The 19,435-nt window shown below is 46.6% G+C and overlaps 2 protein-coding genes across 9 annotated transcripts; one reads left to right on the top strand and one right to left on the bottom strand.

Moving 5' to 3' along the window:
* Nucleotides 1-3,687: 3,687 nt before the first annotated feature.
* Nucleotides 3,688-5,688, top strand: taf9 (TAF9 RNA polymerase II, TATA box binding protein (TBP)-associated factor). The gene is made up of 7 exons (XM_029518662.1): nucleotides 3,688-3,815; nucleotides 4,238-4,319; nucleotides 4,486-4,622; nucleotides 4,701-4,835; nucleotides 4,923-5,004; nucleotides 5,119-5,232; nucleotides 5,411-5,688. The coding sequence occupies exons 1-7, from the start codon at nucleotides 3,780-3,782 to the stop codon at nucleotides 5,566-5,568; spliced, it is 744 nt and encodes a 247-aa protein (XP_029374522.1). The 5' UTR covers nucleotides 3,688-3,779; the 3' UTR covers nucleotides 5,569-5,688.
* Nucleotides 5,689-5,948: 260 nt separating this feature from the next.
* On the bottom strand, nucleotides 5,949-18,832 carry arrb2a (arrestin, beta 2a). Of its 8 annotated transcripts, XM_029518657.1 has the most exons (17): nucleotides 18,650-18,829; nucleotides 13,228-13,258; nucleotides 12,504-12,564; nucleotides 12,339-12,383; nucleotides 12,048-12,145; nucleotides 11,716-11,814; nucleotides 11,386-11,445; nucleotides 11,196-11,263; nucleotides 10,959-11,094; nucleotides 10,769-10,853; nucleotides 10,588-10,660; nucleotides 10,150-10,287; nucleotides 9,979-10,062; nucleotides 9,633-9,656; nucleotides 9,095-9,171; nucleotides 8,818-8,872; nucleotides 5,949-8,608 (listed from the first exon to the last, which is right to left on the bottom strand). In XM_029518657.1, the coding sequence occupies exons 1-17, from the start codon at nucleotides 18,670-18,672 to the stop codon at nucleotides 8,518-8,520; spliced, it is 1,248 nt and encodes a 415-aa protein (XP_029374517.1). In that variant the 5' UTR covers nucleotides 18,673-18,829; the 3' UTR covers nucleotides 5,949-8,517. The 8 variants fall into 8 exon arrangements, with proteins under 8 accessions (XP_029374517.1, XP_029374514.1, XP_029374519.1 ...); XM_029518654.1 differs by lacking the exon at nucleotides 9,633-9,656 and having other exon boundaries at nucleotides 5,949-8,605; nucleotides 9,035-9,171; nucleotides 18,650-18,830; XM_029518659.1 differs by lacking the exon at nucleotides 9,633-9,656 and having other exon boundaries at nucleotides 8,818-8,863; nucleotides 18,650-18,830.
* Between the last annotated feature and the right edge of the window lie 603 nt (nucleotides 18,833-19,435).

The following is a 19,435-nucleotide window of genomic DNA, read 5'->3' as shown; positions in this document are numbered from 1 at the left end:
CACCACACAACACACCACACACACACAACACACCACACACACCACACACACACACACACAACACACCACACACACACACACACTACACAACACACATACACTACACAACACAACACACCACACACACAACACACATACACTACACAACACAACACACCACACACACAACACACATACACTACACAACACAACACACACACACACACACACACAACACACCACACAACACAACACACACACACACACACACAACACACCACACAACACAACACACCACACACCACACAACACAACACACACACAACACACCACACACACACACACACAACACATACACACACACACACCACAGACACACACAACACACCACACACACACACACAACACACACACACACACCACACAACACACCACACACACACACAACACACCACACACACCACACACACACACACACAACACACCACACAACACACACACCACACACACACACACCACACAACACACCACACACACACACCACACCACACACACACACAACACACACACTACACAACACACCACACACACACCACACACCACACAAACACACACACACACACCACACAACACACACACCACACAACACAACACACCACAACGCACCACACACACACAACACACACCACAACACACATACACAACACACACACACACAACACACCACACACACACAACACACACACACCACACAACACACCACACACACACACACACACAACACACCACACAACACAACACACACACACACACACACACAACACACCACACAACACAACACACCACACACCACACAACACAACACACACACAACACACCACACACACACACACACAACACATACACACACACACACCACAGACACACACAACACACCACACACACACACACAACACACACACACACACCACACAACACACCACACACACACACAACACACCACACACACCACACACACACACACAACACACCACACAACACACACACCACACACACACACACCACACACACACACAACACACACACACCACACCACACACACACACAACACACACACTACACAACACACCACACACACACCACACACCACACAAACACACACACACACACCACACACACACAACACACACCACAACACACATACACAACACACACAACACACAACACACCACACATACACAACACACACACACACAACACACCACACACACACAACACACACACACCACACAACACACCACACACACACACACACACCACACAACACACACACCACACAACACAACACACCACACACACACACAACACACACCACAACGCACCACACACACACAACACACACACCACAACACACATACACAACACACACACACACACACAACACACCACACACACACACAACACACACACACCACACAACACACCACACCACACACACATACACCACACGTACACCACACACACACAACACACACACATACACCACACGTACACAACACACACACAACACACACACACACACCACACCACACAACACACACGCACACACAACACACACAACACACACACACACACAACACCACACAACACACACACAACACACTCATACACATCAAAGCGGCCCCTCCCTGCTGTTTCAGCCATCGAGGCTCCAGAGGTTTGTGATTGTGTCTGCACTAATCTGTGTGTGTGTGTCACTGTGTACCTTTGTCATAATCTCATAATTTGGCCTTTCACACATAAACAGTGGTGACATGTTAACGACGCTATTAACCTCTGTCTTACTTCACTCCTTGTTGAAACACATGGGGGTCAAAGGTCATGACCCAGAGTTGACCAAAGACAGATCACACCTCCGAGCTGCTGCTTGCTAAAAATGCTAATGCTAAGAAAGAGGGGTGGGGGCATGGGGGGAGACAGTCTCTTCCTGGCTCTCACTTCCCGCCATTGTTATATCCAGACTGCACCTGTGAAGTGTGAACTTTAACATCGGGATGATTTGAAGGAGAAAGCGAACATGAAGGGGGAACCTGGCAACAGAAGAACAAACCGACAAGCACCGTCGCTGTCTCCTGCACAGTTACAACCTGATTCTTTGGAGGGAAAAACTTTGTCAATTTAAATTGTTTAGAAAGACGAAAAAAATAAAAGTGAATTCATATTCATTGTGTTTGTGCGTTTAGAGCCCATTTCCTCTGATGTTTGTGTTTCACTAGTCTATCTGTTTTGTCCAATTGTGGCCACCGTACAGTGTAAAATTTCACTGATGTTTGAAACTGGTATGCAAATATAACATACATAATATTTGCACATATGAAAATGTAGCTATATATTAGATAGAAAATAACAAACATAATAATTATACACAAAGAATTAGAAACACTCCTGACTTATCTGTCGAGGATAAACAGAATGTCTGAATGTAGAACTTTATACATATGCTTCATGTGTCTCTGCAGTCAGATGTGTGTCACTTCCTGATCACTTTGTCCTTGTTTACAACTCTGAGGGACGAGCAGAGCTGCAGAGGCCGACTGGCCGTAAAGGTTAATCATTTTAAAAACACACTGCGGCGCACAGTCGGAGAGGTGTCATGGTTCTCATGGCTTTATGGCGTGGATGTGTGTGAATATGTCCATAAACGCCGCAGGTAAACACGAGGCTAACGCTGCCGCCGAAGAGCTGGTGAAGGGCGGTTGGTGGGAAACGCAACATGTTTCTCTTTGTCACCAAACACGCGCGTCAGCTTCACCTGCATCACTAATGTCATCTGACAGTACAGGGGTCAAAGGTCAGGGGCCACTAACTACCATGTTAATGTGAAGTTCACTTTGATGCAGCTCTCTGGGGGTTAGTTAAAGGACATCCTGTAACTTACATGTTGCGGCTGCTGTTTGACTGCTGTGAGTCAACAGTTTTATCAGCTGGACCAACTCCGTCCCCTCATCGTCTCTCAATCTCAAGTCTTCTGGGAATCTTAGTCATCAGAGAAGTTGCGGCGCTTTTTCTTCTGAAGGTTGTGTTTGCTGAAGAAGAGATAAGACTCGATACAGAGCATCTTTTATGACTACTGAGAAGATCTTCTATCAGATCAGCTCACAACAGCCACCAGTGTGAAGCTTGTTTTTGTCTCTGATATCTTCACCAACTGTGACTGTTCCTGAAGTCCAGCAGGCGTTTCCCTGCAGACCTGCAGAGTCTTCCTCTTCGTGGTTTTCTTTCACAGAACAGAATTTATGTTTTGGCTACACATTTTCTATGAGAACATGTTAGATAAAGGCCAAGTGTACACACCTCAATCTGTGAGACTTCAGCGCCAGCTTCAGGCGTCCTGGTGTTTCTTCTCACTCTGTCCCTGCAGGAAATAGGATTAAAATGATTATATTTGATGAAAAATAACAGTAGTAATTATAATATTAATAAAGTATTTTAGGGAGTTAGTATTTACCTTGCAGTTAACAAAAAGATGGAACAAAATATTCCATGATATGACCTGGTGCTGTTGTTGCCACAGCACGGATGTTATGACAGCGCTGCAAAAGATGTTTTTATTTTGGACAGAATCTAAAAGAAGAAGATTAACTTTTGAAGTATCGCGTGGTTTGGGACGATAATCTTGCTCTGGCCGGTGGGGGTCGCTAACGTCAGTGAGCGGAAACAACAGAAGAAGAAGCAGCAGCAGCAGAAGAAGAAGAAGAAGAAGAAGAAGGCGGCGGCGCTGCTGCAGCAGGAACATTAAGATGTCTGCTCCGAAAACCATCCCGAAGGATGCTCAGGTAACCACGGTGAAGGAGTCCGGGGGTTTATTCCGGTTCCTGCAGGCTGGCCGGAGTTGGTTCTGTCGGTAACGGAAACATCTATCCGGGCCACCGAATGACAGTTAGCCTAGCTGCTAACATTAGCATCGGACCACCGTTCACATCAATGGCGACCAGCTAATGTGTTAGCATAGCCGGCGGTTGGTTGTTGTTTCTTTAAATATCATCAGTCAGTTTTATCGGAGAGTTTGGAGCAGAGGGAAACAGATCTCCAGGTCCCGGATCCGTTTCTCTGCTCCATCTCTATGGGTCACATCCCAAAGGGGGTCCACCGGATCCGGATCTGTTAGCAGATCAATACCCAGTGAGAGTGACCGGATCCAGATGATGTGTCTGTATCTGGTCTGGGGCTCTGATGTCATCGTGTTGTTTGATAAAAGGTGATGATCCAGATCCTGAAGGACATGGGGATCACAGAGTACGAGCCCAGAGTCATCAACCAGATGCTGGAGTTCACCTACAGTGAGTACAAAGAAGTTGTCAAGATTGTATTGAAATCTATGGGAAATGTCCCCACATCAACCTTCATTTAAGAGGTCCAGGACTGTTTTGGTCAGAGCAGTGCAAGTCAGATCCTCGCCCAGCTCTAAATGTTTTGTTTGTTTTTTTTTTTCCTTTCCACACTAAGGATACGTCACAACCATCATCGAGGACGCCAAAATCTACGCCACACACGCCAAGAAATCCAACGTGGATGCTGATGACATCAAACTGGCGATCCAGTGTCGCATGGATCAGTCGTTCACTTCGCCGCCACCACGAGATGTAATCGCCTGTAAACGTACTGTGATCATGTGTTGTGTCAGCCTTTTCTAGGGATGTTCTGATTGTTTTCCTGTTCAGTTCTTGTTGGAGGTTGCGAGGCAGAAGAACCAGACTCCTCTTCCTCTGATTAAACCCTACACTGGACCTCGACTCCCACCGGACCGCTACTGTCTGACCGCCCCCAACTACAGACTAAAATCTATCCAGAAGAAGGTACAGACACTCCGTCCATCTTCACCTTCAGCTTGTATCCTTCTGTCCTCCTGTTCAACTCCACCTCTGGACTCTTCTTGCTTCCAGGTGTCGTCGTCTGCTGGGAGGATATCGGTGCCTCGTCTCAGTGTTGGTGCCGTCTCCAGCAGACCGTCCACGCCGACGCTCGGTGAGTCTCATCCTGCACCTCGGGTTCAGGTTGAATCAGATCAAGTTGTGCATTGACAAACTAGGCCAGTGTTCCCGTCAGTACTTCCTGCTGTGACCGGTGTCTCCTCCGCAGGAACGCCGTCTGTCCAATCTGTCACCACTAAAGTGGGAACACCAGTATCTCTGACGGGTCAGAGATTCACAGTGCAGATCCCTCCGCCCTCTCAGACAACCACCACCAAGACCAGTAAGAATATCTGCCTCCTCCCAGTCTGACAATAAATGTATTTACATTTGGTGTCGACATCTGGGGACCGTTCAAAGATGTTTGAGTTCGTTATTTTTGTAGGTTTTTTTAACAAGAAAAGTGTAAAATAAAAAGAATGAATCAATATAAAAACCTTTTTTCTTCGTTGTCTTGACAGCCACGCCGTCCACACCGGCTGTCTCCAACGTCCTCATCAACCCGTCACTGATTGGCTCCAAGAACATCCTCATCACCACCAACATGGTGTCGCAGAACACGGGCGGCGAGTCTCTTAAGAGGAAGCATGAAGATGACGACGACTACGACGCTTTATGACGGCGAGACTGACGAAGCCTGTTTGTAGAATAATGTTTTTCATAATCTTAAAAAAAAAAAGTTTTCTAGAACATATTTAACCATTTAGAGCTTCCACCTGTTCATACTGGGAATTTACCAGTGACACCAATCTGCTCCGCTGGGAAAGCTGCTCTGATGGATTCAATAAACCGCTTTCACACAAAAATAAGTTGTCTGTTTTCACATCACAGTTGTGGGAGGAGGAGACTGAGCCCATGATCTTGGTGAGAAGGAGGGACATTTTCCCATAGAATTCAATAGAGTCTTCCTTCTTTATAACCTGTGGAGTCGCCCCCTGCTGGTCAGTAGACAGAATGAAACAAGCTAACTACATAATCAGGGCACACAACAGCAGTGTCTGTTAGTTCATTTTACCTTTAATAATAAAAAGAAAACTAAAATAGAAATCTCAAAATAAAAAATACATGGCAAAAACAATAGACTCTTCAATGATTATGAGAATAATCATGGTCGCAAATGATGATACAGTATAAGTAATAATTATAGTCACAATAATAATAATAATAATAATAATCAGAAGCATAATAATGGTAATTCTATCTTTTCTGGCGTGAGTCCACCAGCAGAAATCACCTTCTGTTTTATAGACATTATGGTAAAAGCATCGCACAGGCCGGGGCGTGGCACTTGTCAAAATATTTTCACACTTAGCAAAGTTACCCCACATATGCACGACAAAATAAAGACAGAATCACAGCTCGTACGATTCACAGCACTGCTTGGAAAAATTAATCTGAAATGAAAAACATGCTCTGTGTTGGTTTCTTCCCCTCCAGGTCTAGATCAGACTGACTGAGGGACGGGGAGGGGGGGGGGGGGGTTGGCAGTTATTGATTTCAAAACACAAGTGGGTGTAGCACAACAAACAAATTTGAAAATTAAATGAAAAATGAAAGTGCTCCTGTGTTTGTTTTTTGTTTTTGTTTTTTTGTTTTTTTTTTTGGGGGGGGGCTGGTAAATTAAAACAGATTTGACAACACAGACATGTAACGAACATCTGATAGAGTGAGGATAAACAAAGCTGCTGAAATCCTTCACGTCAGGAACATTAACATTAAAATGAAAACATGGCTGATGGCGAGGGGCGGGGCAGTGAGGGGAAACACTGGTGGTTTACTTCAATCAAATCGCTCTCTCTCTCTTGGCACTAATTTGAGACAGAATTTGGTCAAATTCAAACATTTGAGGAAAAGCTTTTGGATTTGGGAAATAGTAATTTTGTAAGTCAACAATTAGACGACGATAATTGTCAAACTTAATTCTATTTAAAAAAAAAATTTAAAACTGAAGGCAAAAAGCTGAATTTTGGTTTTGTGCAACAAGAACTCACATTTCAAGGATGGAATCAAAACATCTGAAAAATGTGACTTTTAGATAAAACATTTTTTGGATAAACCAAAGTTCAGTTGTACAAGAATAAAAAAAAAACAAAGTTTATTCATTTAAAATCAGATTTTGGAGGTCGTCCTAACTGCAATGAGCTTTTTCTAGTTTCATCCTTCGTATTCAGTTTTCCGGCGTTACAGTAAAATGACCCAATTATCTCTCAGCTGTGAAAATAATGTCAAGTTTTATTTTTCCTACTTACAGTTTCACTGCTGAGCAACAAACAAATCTACATTTCAGCCTCTCTTTAAAACTGTTGGCAAAGTGAGCAGGAAAAGGCACAAAGAGACGACAGTTATTAAATTAGACAACATGAATAAATTTGTTTGGATTCGAATCAGAGACGATAAACCACAGAAAGCAGCATTTCCCCTCCACAGTTTGGTGGTTTAAACCAGGATTCAGTCCATTCAAGTCCACCGAAGAAGAAAGAGGTCAAGAACACATTTTGGACTTCAGAATCAAATCCACGTTAACAGAAACCAGATCCGGGTTTAAGTAACGAAACCAGAAACCTGATTTAAATGCCTCCACAGCTGGAGCAGCGACAGGCTGTTTCTCTCTTACTGTCAACAAAAAGACACAAAACTAACAATAAGAACAACACACTGTTTCTGAAGCCCGACGCCGCACAAATAATCAAAACTCTAATTTCATCCTCTGGAAAAAGTTCTGGAGACAACAATCGACAGTCACATCCTCAAACCGGCTACACTTCCTTTACATTAGACGTGTTCTGTCGAGGTTAAATTCTTATCCACTAGATGGCATTATCAGACCCAAATACGCCAAACATCCAAGTTAGGATCTTTTTTTTTTTTTTCCCCCACACCATTTGGACTTTTATTTAGAGAATTTGTAATCTAAATGTTCTAATTCTGTCGAATCCTTTGTTTCAAAACTTTGGTGACAAAACGTAAAAACATCAATTTGTGATGTGGTTCTTAAGGATCCAGATTTTGGTTTTGATGACAGTAAGAAAAATTCTGAACTGAAAGATGAAGACTCAGTCAATCAAGGCTGGAATGGTTCTTCCAAAAAAAGTAAAAATTATAAGACACAAAAAACATTTTACAAAATGGACGAAGGGAGGGAGGTGGGGGCGGGGTGTAAGTTCAAAGAGCGGGAGGTTGGATGCTGGTGAAATCAAACTTTAGTCGCTTGTGTAAGACTGTGTGCGTGTGCGTGTGTGTGTCCTCCCTTTGCGGCCATGATGTAAAAAGCATCTACAGTTTTGACTCAAAGGAAAAGAACGGCGACCATCACTGAACACAGACCTCGACTGCTTGTAGAAGATTATTTTTTCTATGTTTCAAATATATATCCTGTTTGTACAAGACGCTAATTGAAAAATGGCGGCGGCGGCGTGACGAATGGCTGAAGCAGGAGAGGAGGACCCCTTCCCCTCCCCCACCCATCCAAACATGCCCTCATCATCCCCTCCATCTGGGAATGTAAGATGGAGACTGTGTGTGTGTGTGTGTGTGTTTTGAAGCAAGCATATGAAGGGTTGACGAGCTCCTAGCAGTCCTCGTCTTTGTCGTCCACGACGCCTTTGAGCCGCAGGCGGGCGAAGTCCTCGAAGACAAAGTCGTCGTCCTGGGAGATGCTGCTGAGGATGGAGAAGGTTCAGTTATTGATCATGTATTTACCTGTCATCATCACCATTGATCCCCAGGTCCCGCCCACCTGGACACACCGTCCAACACCTATAACACATATGTCTTCCAATGGACATCAAACTGTCAAAACAAACGACTGGTGAAGTCAGAATCGGACCTTTAATGTGACATTTCGTCACTCATCAGGTGTGAAACTCACTTTGTGTCGAATTCTATCAAGTTGGTGTCGATGGGGGGGTCCATCTCTGGAACAGCTGTAAAAAAAACACACACACACACACACATATTAGCATGTCACCTCACCGTTTTCATGGAAACCAACACTTTTCTTGATAAAGAACAAATATGGAAGCAGCTGAGGTCAGTGAGGTCATCATCCAGCTCACCCTGTAGGCGGAGCCACAGAATCGAAACACAAACAGTCAGATAAGCAAAATAAACTGGGAGTTTCCCTTCATTTTGGGGTGTGGCCTCACCTGACTGTGGGCGGGACACCGGCGGCTCCACAGGTTTAGGATGCATCAGGATGAAGGGCAGCTCCACCGACACATCTCTGAAAAAAAAACAGACACACACACAGAAACAAACACACACACACACACACACACACACAGTCAGCCCAACAGGAAGTTGCCCTGATTCATCAACACACCAAGTTTGTGTAAGACCAGAATACGACATACGACTCTGGTCCAGTTTGAGCCAGGTTTTTATTTACAGGTCCATTCCTGATTTAATATGGTCAGAACCGGTTTAAAGCAGATTACATTTAATCTGAACCGATCATGTTGTGCACAGCCAGTTTATTTAAACATTTCAACCATTTAAAAACAGCTTTGAGTTATTTATTTTCAATCAGTTAAACAGTTTAAATCCACTTTTGTTTCATTTCAGTCGGTTCCAAACTAACCTAACCCAGTTCATCATCGGAACCAGTTCATTTAAACCTGTTTCTCACTAAACCAGGCTGTGTGTTCATGTTTTTGTGGACCGGAGACCGTCAGTCACATTTACCTCTCCAACAGGCCTCTCAGCAGCCTGAGGGGGGGGGTACACAAAAAGCCAAAAAACACAGAGGGAGATGAAATGAAGAGCAGGAGGCAACAAGTTCACAACAAACTACAGAAAACTACTGCAACAAGCAACAAGTGCGTAGATGAAGCAGGAGTCTGAGGCTGAGCTGGACTAAAACCTTTTCTACGTGAATCCTGAACTAATTCAGTCCCGCTTTAGAGCCCCAACGCTTCATCAAGCCAAAAGCCCGAAAATCCCGTGATGATATTAACAGGACGCACTAAGGCTGCTAGGACAGGAAGTGATGTAGGCCAGGTGGGAGGGTGTGTGTGAGTGTGTGTGGTACCCTCCACGTGAGACCACCAGCTTCACTTTGACTCTGTAGGAAACCAGGATGCCCAGAACCTCTTTGTTGGTGATGTCCTTCACACTGCAACACACAACAGGACAGTCAGTGGTCATGTGACTGCACACATCTGTGTGTGTGTGTGTGTGTGTGTGTGTGTGTGTGTTTTACATGGTGGAAGAGGCCAGGTTGGTGTCTTCATGTTTGAGTTTGCCGTCCAGGGCGAGGCCTCTCTTCTCCCTGTTCTTGTCGAGCGTCGGGGTCAGAGTGTAAACCTTACAGAAGGTGGAACTGGACGACACCTGGTCACTGTGGAGACCACACACTGCTGTCAATCAAACTGTTCAGGTTAACCCCGCCCACTCCACTGACTGACCTCAGATCAGTTAGAGCCAGACATCACGTCTTCACTGGGCTTAGCTAACCAGCTAATGTCACAACAAAACAGGTTTTAACTGAAATCTGCTCTATTTTAACCCTCAGAGAGGAACGTAAAACTACACTGACATCAACCTTTCAAAATAAAATATAGACTTTAAACACAAGATATTCATATTGACCTTTGACCCTATGACTGTCCCACAGGACAACAGGTTGACTGGGACTTACTCTGCCTCCAGCTGAGCCACAGGACATTTATATTGGGCAGTACTGAACAGGCAGATGTCTGCATACTGACGCACTGAGAGGGGAGAGAGGGACAGGTGAGCGTTAAACTCAAAGAGAATGATGGACTTTCACAATAAAAGCTGGAACAGGAGTAGTCTAGTGACAGGAGACGGAGACGTACCGGAGATCTTGACCCTCTTGACGGTCTTGGTTGAGTTGTTGGTGACATGGACGTTGACGCTGATAGGCTCCCCGTGATAATACAACTACACAACAACACATGAGATAGACACATTCACTCCTGTGAACTAGCCAATGCTGTTTGTCAGAGGTCACGTGACCCAGCAGGTGGCGGTCCCTGATTTCATCACCTCCTTGTCCAGAGAAGCCTCCAGGTGCAGGGATCTGTCCGACATCAGAAAGCTGCGAGTCGTCTCCACCATGGGCTGAGGGCCAGGTTTCTCTGGAGCGTACTGGACCTTCCGGATCACCAGACGCACCGAGTTCCTGTTCAGACAGAGGAAGGAAAGATCAGGTGCTGCAGCAAAACCAGGTCCACAACCAGGACTGACAAATCCCCCCTGCTGCCTCAGGTTCTCTAGTCTCACCTCTTGTGAATCTTCTCTTCTATTGACTTAGCACAGAAAGCTCTGATCTCAAAGTCGACCCCGCAGGCCTGAGGAGAGACAAGACCAGCTGTCAGGACCCCCTTTCTGCTGGGACACAGTCCAGCTGCTGGACCAGAGTTTAGTTGCTTTTAAAAGCATGAATGTGTTTTAGTTTGGGGTGTGTGCATACTTTCCCAGTGTCCTCTGGGCCCGGCTGTAAAGTGACTGAGCAGGGAAGGTTCTGAGGGATCTGGGAACAAAAAGAGTCATTAAGCATCGGGGACTCATCTGGACCTGAGACCAGCTACGGTCCAGCACCTCACAGATCAATGTGATGACTTGAAGACAAGTGAACTCAATTATTTCTCATCTGAGGATTTGGAAACAGATGAATGAATGATGAAAATAATCAATAATTTCACTTCAGAGCATCATCATTATAGAGGACTGGACCGGGTCTGAGCTGGATATCCCAGGTCCTGGTTCAGGGATCTGAACTGAGACCAGGGCGTGGACTCACAGTGAAGTAGAAGGGATGTGCGTGTTGTCCAAGCTTCTTCAGCAGCCTCTCCTGCAATCGGCTGTTTGGTTTCCTCTCCTCCGGTACTGGCGGGAAGGCCTGGGAGGGTGGGGTGTTATCAATACCACATCTTCTCTGACTCTGCCCACAAACCCTCATCAAGATTTCATCACATTCTAAAGCCGCTCAGATGTTTGTGTGTAAAACCCTCAGTGACAGAATTTAACCAGCATTTAATGAGTCCAACTGTCCCCGATGTAACATGATGTCATCAAGTTGGACCAATTGGCGGTCTGGACAGGAAGTGGCAGAGGGTGGTGGTGGACTCTGACCTGGAAGGTGGAGATGTAGAGATCCTTCCTGAAGGACAGACCCAGGACGTCCAGATCCTCACGGCCATATCGGAACGCACAGGTTAGTGTGACGAAGACTACAGGGAGGAAGAGGAGGAACAGGTGAGTGAAGAAAGAGGTGTTACCATGGAGATAGTTTGAGTGTTATCACCAACAATCAGCTGATTATTTTATTAATTCATCTTTTTTCGAAAATCAACAGTAAAACATGAAATCCTCAAAACGTCCAGCTTCAGGTAGTCCTCAGACTCCTCCCCCTTCAGATCTCACCTTTCCTGTCCTTCAGGTACTCGGGGTCGACGAGGATCACGCCGTCTGAGGGAGGGAAGACAAACAACTGATACACCACAAACTAAACTACACTGACTTCCTGAGCTTTCAATTACATTCAGGTTCTGACTCATCTGAACTCCCTGATGTGAGACCAGCACTCACCTACGGGATCCACGTGGTCCAAATGATCCACAAAGTCTCTCTTTCCCAGGTAAACTGTCACCTGCAGGGTCAGAATCAGGTTAGTTCAATGAGCTCTATGATCAACACGAAAAAGACTCAGACCAGGTCTGAGACCCTGGTGGGCTGTAAATCTGGAGACGAGGTGCTGAAGATGACAGGACAGTTCTGTGTGTGTGTGTGTGTGTCCCGGTCCAGATTACGGGACAGGTCTCTGTGTGTGTGTGTGTGTGTGTGTGTGTCCCGGTCCAGATTACGGGACAGGTCTGTGTGTGTGTGTGTGTGTGTGTGTCCCGGTCCAGATTACAGGACAGGTCTCTGTGTGTGTGTGTGTGTGTGTGTGTGTGTGTGTGTGTGTCCCGGTCCAGATTACAGGACAGGTCTCTGTGTGTGTGTGTGTCCCGGTCCAGATTACAGGACAGTTCTGTGTGTGTGTGAGTGTGTGTCCCGGTCCAGATTACAGGACAGTTCTGTGTGTGTGTGTGTGTGTGTGTGAGTGTGTGTCCCGGTCCAGATTACAGGACAGTTCTGTGTGTGTGTGTGTGTGTGTGTGTGTGTGTGTGTGTGTGTGTGTCCCGGTCCAGATTACAGGACAGGTCTCTGTGCGTCCCGGTCCAGAAAGTCGATAAATCAGCAGCCAATGACCTTTATGATTCTGGACCTCAGACCTGACCCTGTCTTCAGTGGATGAAATAAACAGACTCACCTTACAGTTGGGGCTCGACTTCTTGAAAACTCTGGGAAATTTGAAAAGAGGACAAGAGAAACAAAGAAACCAGTTAGTCTTCTTAGAAAGGCTTTAAGGATTAAAAGAGTCAGATACTTTTATCAAAAGAACTGACGGACATTCAGCCAAAAGTTTAACAAAAAGGCGGCCAACTCACAATCCCAGTAATCACAGTGATCAAAGAATATGGTGACGGGTTCTTATCCTCGCCACGTCCATGTGACCACATAACTAATAATAGCATTAACCTTGAAATTTGGAACATGACATATTTTACAGCTCGTTAGGATTCTTAACATTCAAAACATCAATAATCATCAAACTGTGATGATGAATCTCTGAGGAAGTCAGTGAGTTTCAGAGTAACCCGTTCATTTCAACACAGCAGGAAACTGAGGAGGGAAGTGGTTTAAGAGGAAGACTCAGTCCTATTATGGGATGTCACCACCACTGAGGTTTTATTGGGGACAAGTGGCAACTTCATGCTTGTTCTGCCGTTCACTAACCTTTTCTTTTTCTAAACCTGAAAGATCAGAAGATTAGAGGGTGATTTTTTATCTCAAGTGTTAAAACAAATCCACTTCAGAGAACGACCTCTGACCTCTACACTTGTTTGAGTTCGCTGTGTGACAGTCAGCAATGACATCATCCATCACCTGCTCCTTCACACAAACAGACGAGTGCTGAGCTCAGAGAATGAATGAACACAGATCAGCTGATTGAGGACCTGCAACCTGCAAAGACTTCAACTATTTTAGTCTCTGTCCTTCGTCTCCTTCCACCATCTTGGCACGTCTTCTCCCCAGATGACGACATCACATCAGATCAATAATTGAGGTTTATTAATAATCTTGATCACCTTGAGAATCTGTTCATTCCAATCTGTCAGGACATCAGTGACTGAAGACAGAAGTGAACTAGACTTTAAAAAAAAAAAAAACAAAGACCAGGACCCTCATCCTCAGACAGTCAGTTAGATTGACAGCTGTCACACCAGCCAAAGCAGCAGAAGGAGCCAGCGAGAACACAGTCGTGGTCACTTCCTGTAACAACACACAGACAGGAAGTGACAGACAGTTGTGTTGTGGAAATTCTCTGCTGCTGGTGAAGAATGAAACAGAGACTTCTGCCGGCCGACGAGTTTTCATTTTCTTTGCAAAGAAAAGGTTGATTGTCACACAAGCGGTAAAAAAGAAGAAAGACCCCAAGCAAGGGGAGAGCTAAACATTTATCCTTGAGGAATGCCCCCACTTCAGCACCGACTCCCTGGGGTGTGGTCCACACCAAAGGTATCCTGCAGGGTTTTGTATGTTGGTGTTGGAAGGTGTAAAAGGATCTGGTGGTGGAGCTGGTGAGGAAAAGGGAAGCGGGGTATCCCAAGCAGCTCAAATGTAAGGAAGTGAAATTCCCATTACAGTAGCTCTGCCTCCGAACATGTCTGATGTGAAACTGAAGCTGTTTCCAGCTACTTCACGCCATCCTTATTCCCTGTCAGCACTGCTGTGACTCCCTGGACTGACTCCTCCCACTGCCCAGTCACACAGCTTCTTATTTCTGCTCCACATCACTGGGAACGAGTTCCACCAGACAAACAGCAGGGTAACACACTTTAACGCTCGGCTGCCTGCATTACAGCGCTACAGCCGGATTAATGTGCCTGATCCACCTGCAGCAGGAAGGTCCATGGGGGCGGCAGGACAAGGAGTGTAACACCTGATGGCAAGGTCATGATGCAACCTCATGTCTGGACAAGAGCCGTGCTTGTCTTCGTGCTCATTGTTTAAAAATGGTTCACTGCTGAGATTCAATTCCCTTAATGCACCAAAGTTGTTTAATGAAAGGGCCGGGTCTACAGACGAGTCCCTGGATTTAAAACAAAGCAGTATTCATCAATGATTAGTGATTACTGTTGAATACTGAAAATTTGCATCTTATTCTGTCAACAAAACTCAGACCAACTTCAGAAACATACAGGACTGATCCAGAGACATGATGTTTGGCTGTGACGTCATCCAACTGAGCCAATAGGAGCGTCCGACATAGAGACATGACTGTAGATGTCACAATCAAAGATGGAGGATGAGAACGGACAGAAGGAGTCAGAGAGTCGGACTGATCTGATCAGTTTATCACTGAAATCAGTTTCAGATTGGACAGGTCAGGGAAAAGTAACAGGAAGTACCCGGTCCATTTCCTCTCAGACACTTCAGCAGCATTTGGTGCCGACTCAGCTGTTACTGAATTCGGTGGACTTCACACTCAGAGAGCCGTCTTTATTTCAGGATCCTGTTTGACGGCACTTCCTCATGCTGTGCTGGCTGGTTCCTCACTGCACTTCCTGTGCAAAGTCACACTCATGTTTATGGGAATCTGGCCTTTGAGAACAGTGACCAGGTCGTCATCAACACATCTGATTCTTTTTAGCTGGAACGGAAAAAGAGCATTTTCCCACAGCAGGCCTTATTTTGGTAGGCTGGCCCATCCTTCCTGTCCTGCCGCCGTATCAGTCGGCGCAGCAGTTTGAAAACATGCGAGTGTAATGACACAAACACAAATACTGACCAACCAGGAACCAGGAAGAGCTTCTCTTCTGCCACTTTTTTGCTGAATGAGTTCAGCTGTCGTCACGTAAACAGCTACTAATAACTTTAAAGGTGCAAGACAGGATCAGATCCTGTCCTCTGATTGGCTGACTGACCTGTTTATCCTGAGATGGAAAACTACAGAGATGGTTTTGGTTAAAATCTAAATATTTTTTCTAAAAAGGGTTCAACCTTTTAAGTCAAAACATGGCCCATTAACATTAAGTTCTATACTGTGAATATCAACGGCTAAATATAAAACAGAGGAAGTGTCACACGTGGGACCTGCAAGAGCAGCTCTGCGGTTCACATCAGTTAAAAAACCACAGCGGTTTAGGTTTAATGTGTCAACTTGTTTATTAATCCAAACTATCTGAACCAGCTGCTGTTTCAGTGTTAGCACCATTTCCTCCAATTAGATCCTCCCTGATCTGTCACAGTCTGGTTGAGGCTGAGAGTGTAGGATATACTACAGACAGCTTACAGCCACAGGTCCACAGAGAAAGGTTCAGATCCATCCTCCTCTTCTGTCAGTGAAACCAGCCAGATCCAAACTACCTGAGTCAGACAGCCTGATCACACAAGACCTGTGAAGTCTGCAGGACCGAGACCGAGTCAAGACCAGACCTGGACTTTGGACCCAAAAACACAAACAGATCAAACCACTGACAGAGTTTAACATGTAAACAGCTCAACACAGACAGGCACACTCATCATAGGAGCAATAACATTCATCTTCATCATCAATATTATTATTAGAGCCTGAGCACAAATATAGTCTCCAAAATAAGAGAATTTCCTTTGCTGCATTAAATCCTTCAAACGAAGCTTAAACACAATCACATTTAGATCGTGAGAGGAATATTGTGACAGGTTGCATCGGCTCAAACTGAGACAACTGGTCCGACTTCAGACTTGGTCAGACAGAGGAGGACGGTCACAGAGTTTCCATGTTTGAGTCCAGAGTCCATCTGCTTGATGATATTTGATCTAATTCTCCTCAATCGTACTCACTGTTCACTGTGAAAACGGTGAGTTTCAGTTGACAGACACACCAACACGTTCTGATGTGTGCAGCACTTTAATTATTATAAGGACCAAACCACCGGGGCAGAACCGCCTGGCCTGACAGCAGCAGTTGGGATGCTGGCATCATCAATTACCCCCACGCACACACACATTTCCTGAAGGTTTCATGAAGCTTGGCCTGGACCAGAGGGCAGAGATCAGCCGTCACCACTCACATGATGTCAGCATTTCCTCCCGCTCTTTCCTCCCCTCCCAGTCACCCACCTGTTTCCTAACAGGAAGTAACTGGGCGTTCAGTGCGAGACACACGGAGAGACTCGATTCTAAACTTCATCCAGCACCGATCAGAGTGTTGAACTAAATACCAAACAACAATGTGAGTGTGAAACGAGCACACGGAGCATCGTGTGTGAAGCTGGCGTCTACGTCAGACGGTGTGAAAGACTGCAACTGTAAACAGCCTCGGATTAAAGCTGAGTCAGCATTTTAATCTCAGAGTCATCCTTTTAGGAAAAATCCACAAACAAAACAAACAGCACAAGCGCAGTCCACCAGCAGCTGACACCTTCTGTCATCATCGTCGTCTCTCGTCGCTGTTTGAGTTCTTCTTTAACGCAAACAGAAACACAAAGTGATGACAACATTTAGTTCATGAACAACAAAGAACAACTTTTGCTCAAATAGGAGCAAAAAAACAAACAGCTGGAGCTTCAGATCCTGATCGAACGGGACAGGAGGTCAAAGTCTCTTCTGGTGAATACTGACCCAAAGTGTTTTAGCTAGTTGTTGTTATGTCAGAGTGGAGGTGACCTTTGACCCTGAGGATTTAAAATCCTGAATTTCTTCGTTCAGCAGATCTTAAGAAAGCCTCCCTGAAGCTGTTCCTGAGATGTCAGACTCGTGACGGCCTGAAAACAGCACGCCATCGCCACATGAAGAAAAGCTCCACCTGAGCTTCACTGAAATACAGCACATATCTGAGTCCATATTATCTCTGTACGTGTTTGTGTGTTCAGTAAAGCACCCCAGATTATCTCCAAACTTTTTATCAGAGGTCAGGAATCTTCTGATGATCTGGACTAAAACATATGGATCTGTTGGTCCACTGAGACTGCCTCCATCTGTGCAGGTTGTGTGCAGGTTGTCCTGAAGTTTTGCTCCACAGAAATGACAGTAAGCTGAACAGTGTTTTCCCTCCTTTCTCATATTTTCTCTTCTCAGCTCATTAACCTGGATCTTCTGATTAAATAAGACAAACAGAACCGGATCAGACATGTGCAGGCCGCCCTTTAAACGGCCCCTGACCCGGACCGCATCGGAGAACATGTTCCCCGAATGCAGCTTTTATCGATCCGGACTGAGATCCGGACCGATCCGCCCCCTCCGGCCGGGTTCTGCTGGGGAGCACCGTGGGAATCCTGCTGCAGCACTAAAACACGTCCTCCATTAAAAGCAGGTGTAATCCGGCGACCGAGCCCCCTCACCGGGATCCGAATATAACAGATCCCGGAGCGGCGGCTCGAGCCCCGTCCGGTCCGCCGTTAGCTAACCCCACCCTTCTCGGCTAACTTCCCCTCCTGCTGGACGAGTTTGCCGTCCCCGAGGACTCCGACGCGAATCGGGGCGGAGGGGGAGGCCCGCCGGAGTCATGGTCGGGTTTTACCCCACGAAGCGGCCGAACCTCCGCATCGGAGGCCGAAGAAAAGCTCCCCGGTCCGGGCCAACGGCCGCTCGGCTAGCGCTAGCTAAGTGCGTGAGCTCCGGTGCTAACTAGCCGTTAGTCGTCCTACCTGGTGCCCGCCTTGTCCCCCATCTCCTCGGCAGGCTGACGGAGAGAAGATCCCCACAAAACGAGCCCCGAATCGGAAGAGCGTGGACTTTAGGAACCGAAGATCTGCTCGGCAGCTCCGTCAGCCGTCCGTCCGCAGACAGCTAACCAGCCTGTATGCTAATTTCATTTAGCGCCGCCTCGGCTGCTCCGGCTTCCGCAAAGGGAGGGGGGGTGAGGGGGGGCGGGGTGAGGGTGAGGAGGGGCGGGGGTGAGGGGGGATTGACTCAGTCTGGACCAGAACCCCCTCAGTCGGGACCAGAACCCCCCTCTGTCTGGACCAGAACCCCCCTTTGTCGGGACCAGAACCCCCCCCTCTGTCTAGACCAGAACCCCTCTATCTGGACCAGAACCCCCCCCCCTCTGTCTGGACCAGAACCCCCTCTGTCGGGACCAGAACCCCCCCCCTCTGTCTGGACCAGAACCCCCCCCCTCTGTCGGGACCAGAACCCCCTCTGTCTGGACCAGAACCCCCCTCAGTCTGGACCAGAACCCCCCTCAGTCTGGACCAGAACCCCCCTCTGTCGGGACCAGAAGCCCCCCCTTTGTCGGGACCAGAACCCCCCTCTGTCGGGACCAGAACCCCCCTCAGTCTGGACCAGAACCCCCCTCTGTCGGGACCAGAACCCCCCTCTGTCGGGACCAGAACCCCCCTTTGTCGGGACCAGAACCCCCCTCAGTCTGGACCAGAACCCCCCCCTCTGTCGGGACCAGAACCCCCCCCTCTGTCGGGACCAGAACCCCCCCC

This window comes from Echeneis naucrates, chromosome 14 (genome assembly GCF_900963305.1).
Source record: "Echeneis naucrates chromosome 14, fEcheNa1.1, whole genome shotgun sequence".
In the NCBI taxonomy this organism is placed as follows: domain Eukaryota; kingdom Metazoa; phylum Chordata; class Actinopteri; order Carangiformes; family Echeneidae; genus Echeneis; species Echeneis naucrates.
Note: the sequence above shows the minus strand (reverse complement) of the source record. Positions and strands in the feature narration are given on the sequence as shown.